Source organism: Podarcis muralis, chromosome 9, assembly GCF_964188315.1.
Source record: "Podarcis muralis chromosome 9, rPodMur119.hap1.1, whole genome shotgun sequence".
Taxonomy (NCBI): domain Eukaryota; kingdom Metazoa; phylum Chordata; class Lepidosauria; order Squamata; family Lacertidae; genus Podarcis; species Podarcis muralis.
In genome coordinates, this window is record NC_135663.1 from 57,010,829 (window position 1) to 57,020,738 (window position 9,910).

The 9,910-nt window shown below is 41.4% G+C and overlaps 1 protein-coding gene across 2 annotated transcripts in view; it reads right to left on the minus strand.

Annotated features, from left to right (window-relative positions):
• The window catches only part of MTMR7 (myotubularin related protein 7), a 36,980-nt gene extending 27,282 nt beyond the window's left edge, over positions 1-9,698 (minus strand). Inside the window, exons 1-3 of one of the 2 annotated variants that reach the window (XM_028744864.2) lie at positions 9,342-9,698; positions 1,268-1,390; positions 123-285 (exon numbers count right to left, since the gene is read on the minus strand). In XM_028744864.2, coding sequence (XP_028600697.2) covers positions 123-285; positions 1,268-1,390; positions 9,342-9,365 — 310 coding nt within the window. In that variant the 5' untranslated portion in view covers positions 9,366-9,698. Of the gene's footprint in view, positions 1-122; positions 286-1,267; positions 1,391-9,341 lie in introns of those variants that run through there. The other variant, XM_028744865.2, reaches the window with a different exon arrangement.
• Positions 9,699-9,910: the final 212 nt, after the last annotated feature.

A 9,910-nucleotide genomic window follows, 5' to 3' on the forward strand; every position in this document is an offset into this window, starting at 1 on the left:
GTTTTTTTTTTCTTTCATTTTTTTACAAACTGCATGACAGCAGACCACCACAAGATAAATAAGAGAGAGCATTTGTTCAGGCTAATTTCCAGATTGTTTCCTTCTGAACTTCCATTCCATACCTGGGCGTGCCAGACGGATTAAAGATATGTAAACATCATGGCAATCTCTTTCTTGAGGCATGATGAACTGGATGTTCTGAAAATTCTTGCAGCGAATCAGCAAAGGACAACCAGTTGCCGCTGTAGCCTGCTTTTCAATAGAAGAGATTTGACTGTGAAGAACCTGAAAAGGAGAAACAACTTTTTTTACTGTGCGCTCTCTCTCTCTCTCTCTCTCTGTGTTGTGTGTTAAGACACCTTGAACTCTGCCAAGGAAAAGTGGGGTGCAAATGTTTTAAATAAATAATAAATAAATGTTTTAAATAACCAAACAGCAACAAAACACTTGCAACTTTAAAAGAATATAACACAGCCCACTTTGACCATGTGCATTAATGCATGCAATGTTCCAATGTGAAAGAGGGAGCAAGGCATTGGACAATACGCTGTTGTGAAGCAGAAGAAAGACAGAGTCTTGAACCAGTACATATGAGCTCTACATCAGCGTTGTGGTGAACTCCCCACCCAAACGAAGAGCTGAAACTTACACAGTACATTCCACTTCCGGTCTGAAGCTCCCTGTTGACCAGGTAGGGCTGGAAAAGTCCCCTGTCTGAAACCCTGCACAGTCGCTGTCGGTCTGTAGAGTGGAGGCAGCCAACATGGTGCCCCCAAATGCTGCTGGACTATAACTTCCCCAAGACCCAGCCAGCATGGCGAATGGTCAGGGATGGTGGGAGTCATGGTTCAGCAACATCTAAGTGGGCATAACGTTAGCTACCCCTGGTGTAGACAATACCAAACTAGATGGACTCAGTGTAAGGCAGATTCCCATGTTCCTAGATTTTGAGCTTTCTCTGGTACATTTGCTGCCATCGCAACAAACTCAATGGTCTGGCTGTTCCTTATGCATACCCATTATGTTCTATGCATACATATAATCCAGTCTTGACTTAAAAGTCTGTGTACATTGCACACAGACTTTTAAAAATCAATGGAGAGGACAAATTAGCGAACTTTACGGGATGCATTCACAGATATATCCACTCCCTTTTCATTTGTTCGGCATACGTTTGTAGGGCATTTTGCAGTTTTAAAAATAAAACCAGAGTTGTAGAAATTACTTTCATAGGATTCACAGAGCTGTAATATAGACATTGCCATACCCACGTCTCTTTACGGGTGTCTGACTCATTTTCTACAAAGATCACATGAGTGGCTGTTAGATACAGTGTCCCTAATGCAGCCCTTTTGGAAGATATTCCATCAATCAAGCGGACATTTTCCACCTAAAAGAGAGAGAGAGCATAACCAAGCAGTTCAATACTTCCAATAAAATTAAAAAATAAAACATTCTATAAAATTCTATGAAACTGGTTTTATGTTGAAAGAAACCATTTATGTTAAACATGCCAATCTTTTCCCACTGTTTAAAAGTAGCAAGATGAAAGAGACTAGAAGACATAGAACAGATTATTAATTTTACATCCCAAATTTACTTTTCGTTTATGTATTTTATTTGTTATTTGCTTATGTGGTTTACATTAAACAATATGCAAATTAAAAATACCATCCAACATTAAAAACAAACTGACATAAAATGTATCAAACTATATATAAAACCAGTTGTGGCAAGATTTATTTATTAATACAGAGTCAAAGATACAAACTAGAAAGAACATAATCAAAGTAAAGTCAGTAGCTTTCAAACAAATATAAGTAATATAATTACATGCTAAAATTGGGTGATAAAATTACACGTCTGTATACAATGGATGGCATTCAACTATGTTTTACTCAAAGTAGATCCACTGAAATTAATGTACCTAATTTAGTCATTTCCAGGGGGTCTACTCCAAGTAAAATACCACCCATTGTTCATAATCATTTAGTCATACTCAGTGCTTTTTTTCTTTAAAAAAATGTTTGGGGTACTCTCATTTTCCTACTCATATTGAAATACTGCCTCTCAATGAGGTCAAACTTAGATTTACAAAATGTTTAGGAGTATGCGTACCCCTGTGTACCCCCAGAAAAAAAAGCACTGGTCATACTTAATTTTTGACTAACAGGAATGAGTGGTTGCAACCTTTTCTACTTTGCAAAATAAAATTTGTGAAAATCTCAATAAAACTATCAATAACAACTTTTGCAAAAATGGCAAGATGCAATCTGATTGGTAGAGGCTTGGTTCTGCTTGCCTCTGACTGGATCTGACATAATTCTGTGCAGCGCCTTACAGCAGACACACCCATATTTTCTAATGAACTTTTCTTTTGTTTTCCTTTTTAAATAAGTATACTAAAGATGAGTTAAAGTCATATTTGCTCCATACACATATCAGGATTTCTGAAACAGAAAAGGGGTAAAATACTTATACACAAATTCCACCTCAACCACATCACATGAGACAAAGCAGCTAAGAAATTTAACAATTATTCATAACCTAGCTACAAAGACATCTAAAGGATTATAATGTTTTTAAGAGCCTATTCAGAGCTCAAGGTAGGTGGGGATTTGAAAAAGCTAAAATTAACTTCTGCCAAGCTAACCAAATAGATCTATGGAGTGTTTCTGTATGTGGTTTCATTTGAGCTAAATTCTCATGCCTTTATGACAGCTCATCCTTGCCCTCTTCTCTACTGAGAATCTACTTTGGTAACAAATGAGTTAAGAGTGGAACTCCAGGACGTGACCCAGTTTTGGGTTTTTTTTATAGTATAATGATTCACTGACTTCTTGGCTAGTTCTTATGAGACCTACGTCTTGGCTAGTTCTTCAGTGACCTATGTCAAGAGCTGGCTGCAGAAAGCAGAAAGCTAAACCACTTTGAAGACACAGATTTTCTAGCAAGCTCTGGCCTCTGGGAACTATTTTTGTGCATCTCACATCATTCCCAGTGGAGAAACAAACTGTGCGATGTCAGCTCAAAATTCACCCTTAAGGCAGCTTAGTGCCAGATCATCAAAGTACTTTAGGCCAATAGGAGCACTGAAAAGAACAAAGTTTGCTCTGCAGTGTACATTCAATAGTGACTTAGCTGGAGACACAAACTGCACTAACTAGGTATCTAAAGATAAAGGTAAAGGGACCCCTGACCGTTAGGTCCAGTTGCGGACAACTCTGGAGTTGTGGCACTCATCTTGCTTACTGGCCGAGGGAGCCAGCGTACAGCTTCTGGGTCATGTGGCCACATGACTAAGCCGCTTCTGACAAACCAGAGCAGCACACGGAAACGCTGCTTACCTTCCTGCCGGAGCGGTACCTATTTATCTACTTGCACTTCGTGCTTTCGAACTGCTAGGTTGGCAGGAGCAGGGAGCGAGCAACGGGAGCTCACTCCGTCACGGGGATTCAAACCGCTGACCTTGTGATTGGCAAACCCTAGGCTCTGTGGTTTAATCCACAGCACTACCCGCGTCCCCAGACTAGGAGTCTAGTTAGTGTTAAATGAAAAAAAATATTCAGTTATATATTTGCATATGCCCACAATTTTTTTACTAAATATACATTTTTGATAAATTAAGGGGAGACAATTTTCAGTTCAAAAAAGAAATCTAACCAATCATTTTCAGAATGGAAGTCCCTAATCCAACAGCACATTAGAATCAAAATAGCCACAAAACATTCAAGAGAGAATACTTTTCAGGAGTGACCAGCAGCTAGGGGACGTGCCATGGAACTTGCCTCTCTACAGCACCACTGCTACCACATACTGGGTATAGCGGAGCAAGGTGATGAAAAAAGGCGGGGCAGGCATACCAGCATAGCCAATCCAGTGCTCCCACAGTAATAATCTCGCTGCCACCTTCCCCAGTAGTCAATGCTGCCCCTCCTCTCCTGGAGCCACTGACATTTTACATGTATCTTACTGATTAATTAACTAAATCTTTAGTTATAGATGATGCTCAATGGTTAGGAACTGTGCAGAAACACCTACTGAAACTGGTATCAGCAGCAATCAGAGAGAATACTTTAAAGGTTTGAAGTTTAAGTCACGTTTATTTACTGTAGGATTAATGTGACTTAAGCATCAAATCTTCAAAGTATTATCTCTGATTGTCAGAGGAGAGATGTGGACATGTGGTAGTTCACAGATTCTGGAAGCCCCTCTTTGAAGAATGTAGTGAAATTTTGGAGTAATAATCTGTGAACTGCAATTGGCTTTAATTTCTGGTTTTAGAAATGCCCAATACAAGGAAGTGGTGACTTTCTGTGGGGTCAGGGCACCAAACAAGTGGGCAAAAATGGAAGAAAAGGTCTTTCATTAAATGATTCGTAAGGATATGTGAGGCAAACCACTTTTACTGAAAGGTGGACTTGATATGGGGTAAAATACCAGCAAAGCTATACATTTTTTAATTGTTTTCATTTTAAGCAAGACTTTATACCACATGATATGCCAACGTTTGGGTTGTGTCGTCTGCCTTGGATCCAACTTCTACATTATTTGAATGCCATCTTGTTACCACATGATTGTGCGCTCAGAATTTGAGGTGTAGGACGGGTCAGCATGTCTTGGGGGTCCCAATGGGGAGGCTCGCAGGCCAGAGGTTCCCCATCCCTATTGCAGAGGTATCAGAGATCGTGGTGCCAAGTCCCTTGAGTGATCGCCTACGCACACAAATTGCAACTGACTGAAGTATTTATTAAAAGCCATGTCTGTCCATCATGATATATTTTCCTCCATGACCTTGGTTGCTGTAGGCTAAAAGGAGCAAAGAGGGCTTTAAGCAGAACGCAGTCAAGGGATTTATGGTGTCTATGGCAACCCCTTACATGATATATATAAAGTGGATCCAAATTCAACACAACACTTTTTAGAGAAAAGGGAAACAAGGCAAAATATAGAAGTTAAAGGGAATGCAAAATTGCAAACAGATGTAAGGCACTTTCAGAGGATAAATTTAAAATCTGACCTTCTGAACAAGGCTGTTGGGAGGTCATTCAAGAAAAGGGATGTTGTATTTGGGAAAGGGGTAGGCAAATTCTCAAGTTAGGCTAGCCGCAAAGCTCTTTCTAGATATGCTGAATGCACGTTGAATGCCTGTGAAGGTTTTATGGCTACAGTCAAATTGCACTGGGTGTTCCAAGACATCACGTGTCCCTAAGTATATTTTATACTTGTTGAATGAACCTTGATTGTGGATCTAGTTTTTAAAAGGCATGGAGAATGCAATAACTTGTTTTGTTACTGTGACAAGAGACTGCCAGTCATACAGCAGTTGCAAGGCAGGACAACAGCAATCTGGATAACATTGCTTACAGTCAGCCAACCTTGTTTGGAAAATAGGATTATACAATTGAGGATTCACACATCTGATTAAAACAAGCACAAAACTAGCGACTTAGACTTGTGTCTTCTCCAAGTGAGAACAATGCAGATTCCTGATTAAATTCTACTCTCGGAGACTGATAAGGAAGAAAAAACATTAACACTGAGCCAGAGGGGGCGTCGGAAAAGCATAGCTGAGAGACGGTTGGGTGTCCAAGAGGAATAGTCATGCTGTCTTTTTCCTTAGATGACCTCAAGCTCGCATCACTAGTCTAACAGCAGGAAGTTATGAGACGGAATAGATGGATGATGAGAATCTTCTAGCCCCAAGTGCTAATAAGTAGGACAAAGAGCACTCTATCAACAAGGTCAGCCAGATCGCACCACAAATTATCTTTCTCTCCACTTGTAGAACTGAAACACAGGAAACCAGAATCTGCCATTTAGAAAGGTTTCTGAGCTCTGAGGTGCAGACAAGGGGTTGCTTCCACACTGTCACTGTTTTCAGGAGGGATTCTATCACCTATCAGCAAGTTCAGGTTACGCAATTAAAGACGATTCAGCACTCTTGTGCAACAAACGTGCTTCACCTGACACCTCCCCCCTCCAAATCAGACTTTTTGCAATAAGGAAAGTGATGGGGATATGCACTGGAAAGTGTGCAATAACAATTGATTGAAATCCCTGTGCTTTTAATGATGAACAGTTTAGGAACACACTCAGGAAACTGCCTCCTATCAAGTGAAACCATGTATCCTTCTAGCTAATTAGACGTCATCTGTACCATATACTGAAAGCAGTATTACACCACTTTAAAGAGCCATGGCTGTATTTCATTAAGGGTCCCAAGAGCTTTTAGAATATCCCTATTCCTGTCACAGAGCTACAATTCCCACAGTTCTATAGGAAGAGAGCTTGATTGTTAAATCACTCAGAAAACTGTAGCTCTGTGTGGGGAATAGGAGTCTCCAAACACCTCTCCACACCCTTAACAAACTACAATTTGCCATGAATTTGGGGAAGCCATGACTATTTAAAGTGGCAAAATGCCTAAAATCACAGAATCAAAGAATTGTAGAGTTCAAAGTGACCACAAGGGTCATCTAGTCCAATCCCCTGCAATGCAGGAACTCCCCCCCCCCCAACACTGGACTCAAACCCACAACCCTGAGATTAAGAGTCTCATGCTCTACCAACTGGGCTATCCCTTCTTTAAATGTATGGGATCCTAGTTTCATCATATTGCACTAAGTAGCCCATGAAGACCCACAGGTTGAGCTAATCTCAGCCTGTTCAAGTGGGAGATGAAAAGAAAAGAAAAAAGAACATCGAAGGCCTGAATATTTGTGATACAAATGTCGTTTCCCCCAGAAATAACCTAAATACTTTCAACAAAACAGAAAAAGGACTCAGTAACATGGAAAAACTAGAACTTGAGGACAACTTGGACCACCCAGAATGCTGCATTAAACAAACAGATACAACATCAAATGAATGCCTGGTGCTATTATTACAACACAGACGCTAGGGACTTATTTGGCATGTTCAGTGGAAATTAACTTAAATTGCTCTGCTGCCAATATATAGCTACAATGATATAAATGGAAGGAACAACACACTTTATGTGCCTGGGGAAAAATTGTGATCTAAGTGCAGTGTCTTCTTCATATCTTTGGTATCAATCTGATCTTTAGCACCATTGGTTCCCCGCCCTTTAAGTTAGCACAAAGCATTTTCAAATCAGGTGGGGATCTGGTTTCGTCCCCCATCCCCTTTGGCTGCCATTTATGGTGAAGCCTGTTAACAGAAGATTATTTCACTCAGTAGATATTTCAGTTTTTAGCAGCTTCCCAGAGGATGTTCTTTCTAAACCACACTAATGGCTCATAATCATTTACAATCAATACTTGTTTCTTACAAGTAAAGTTGCTGGACCAGGGAAAGGCTGTAGCTCAGTGGTAGAACACATGCTTTGAATGCAGAGGGTCTCAGCGTCTCTAGATAGGGCTGAGAAGGACCTCTTTATTAAACTTTGGAGAACTGCTTGTAGTCATAAGAGACAATATTGCACTTAATGGACCCATTCCGTATCGGACTACTCCCTATTTTCCAACGTCCTATCCTATGTTTTTTGGAGAGCTGATCTACAACATCAACAACATGAAGCAGTAGAAAAGGAGGCTGAGGCATTATTATTTCCCTCTCTCTCTCTGTCTCTGTCTCTGTCTCTCTCTCTCTCACACACACACACAGTAAATAACATCTGTAGGGGAACCTGATCTAGATTTGATCTATAGCATGGTGTGGGAGCTTTAACCCTTTGGTCCACAATGGTCCTGATCCAGGTCAGTAATCTTTCATGGTTGCCACTGGCAACACAGACATCTGGGCAAAATGTGTTTTAGACTTCTTGTCCCTGTTGCAAGCATCCTGTTGCAGCACTGCTTCCTTGGGTACCAAAGGGGAAAATGCTTCAGAAATCATGCCTGTCAGCCAACCAACCAGTAAAAGAAGTAAGTGACATGATTCAAAAAAGAAGGAATGGGGCCTGTTATTGGATGCACTGCAGCAATGTTTCACAAATATGCAGATGACACCTAACTCTATTTCTCTGTAACAACCGGGGCAGGTGTGGTGCACCTGGAGTGGTGTTTGCATGCAGTGGCGGCTGGATGAGGATTAATAAACTGAAATTGAATCCTGGCACGATAAAGGCCTTGTGGGTTAGTGACTCTCAGGTCCAGGAATTAGGTCCTCCTCTGAAGGAGCAGTTACATAGCCTGAGGGTGTTCCTGGATTCATAGTAGTCACTGGAATTTTTGGCAAGAAAGGAAGAATAAAGCGGAAGATGACATGAGTGGGACTATTGCCAAGCTTTTCTAAACAAACCTCAGGAGCTAGAAACTTGATTTCTTAAATGAAAGTCGAGGGACTTTGGTTGACAAAATAAACAGAAAACAGAACCTGCCAGCACACACAACCCTGTCTAAAATGACTATATCAATGCTGTTTCCCCTCCATAATCACTTTGAAAAAAGAAAAGAACAAAATCCTCCATATTCTGAGTGCTCTCAAGACTGTGTCGACTAGATATACACATAATTCTTATTGTTTCTCAGAAGTATTGGAATAAATGCGATAAATGAAACCTTTTTGTTTAAGATACAAAAAGGAGTAAAATTACAGGATCAGTGTTTTGGTGTTTTTTAAGCAGGATCAAATATCCCATTTCCTGTCTGGGAGTCAGAGGCCTAGTGATGTAAGACCAAAGAACAAGAAGCCATTATTTTGAGCCGATGGCTAATAATATACCATCAGCATTTGCAAAACAGCCCTTCAGCGCCATAGATCATTCCACATCCATTCAGCCAAAAGGAATTCATTTAACTTCAGCATTCTCCTACGATTCAACGCTACCTTGATCTCATTCCTGTAGAGAAACTACATCATATTCTGAGCCCTTTTTGTGTGTGCTGCAATCCTATTTTTCACCTGCCTGGAGAAGATCAATACGGTAGGGTCTCTTCCACCACCACCACGACCCGTGTCAGCAGCCACAGCCAGGCAGAGGCCTCCAGTTTAATTTCAAAAAAGTGAAAAAAGCAGAATGAAAAGGGAGGGGAGTTGAAGGGGGAAGACACCTCCCCCCCCCCCCCCCCGCTTTCAGGGATGGTTGCTGCATTATGGACGAATTAAAAAAAGCAGTTATATTCTAGACAGTCTGGTGAATATTCTGAGCCTAATACAAGGTCTGCTTTAAACAGCCAATGGCATTAAAAATTATGAAAAGCCAGGAAAGGATGAAAGAGGTTTTTTTAAAAGATAAATAAATCACTTTTTTTGTTTTATGGGAGGTGTGTGTGTGTAAATGCACCCCAGCCTCGCCCACCCAAGGGAGAAATAAAGGGCGCTTTCAAGGATGCAAAAGGCGAGCATCCATCTCTCTCTCTCTTCCCGGTACTCACCTTGGGCATTCGGATGTGCTCCATGGCGACAGGATCCCTGGGGTTTCTCTCTCACACAACACGCCTCGCAACAGCCGAGGGGGTCACGGGGCCCTATGAAGACTTAAGCGTCGTTACCTCAACACAGAGGAAAACTGGGAGCGGGGGAAGGGATGGCTAGAAAGCGGTTCCCAGAGAAGGTGCCTCTGTTTCCGATGCCGCCAGGTCAGCGCTTGGCTCCGCCTCCTGCAGCGGCTGCCATGCCGCTCGTTTCGGCTTCCGAGGAGCACAGGAGCCCGAGGCTTCCCGGCTGGAGGGAGGCCACCAGGCCCTAGAGGTTGCCGGGTTCCCGTTGGCCCCCATCTCCAACCAAAGCACAAGCGCCTCCCGTCAGGTGCTGGCCGTGAAGGAAAGGCCTCCGTTTGGTGAAACGTTTCCCCACAACTCATTGTGGCCTGTTTCTTCTTCAGAAACGCGAGCGGCTGTATCTATTATTATTATTATTATTATTATTATTATTATTATTATTATTATTATTATTATTATTATTTTGACAAAGTAATAGTGATAAATAAATAAGTAATGCGCGC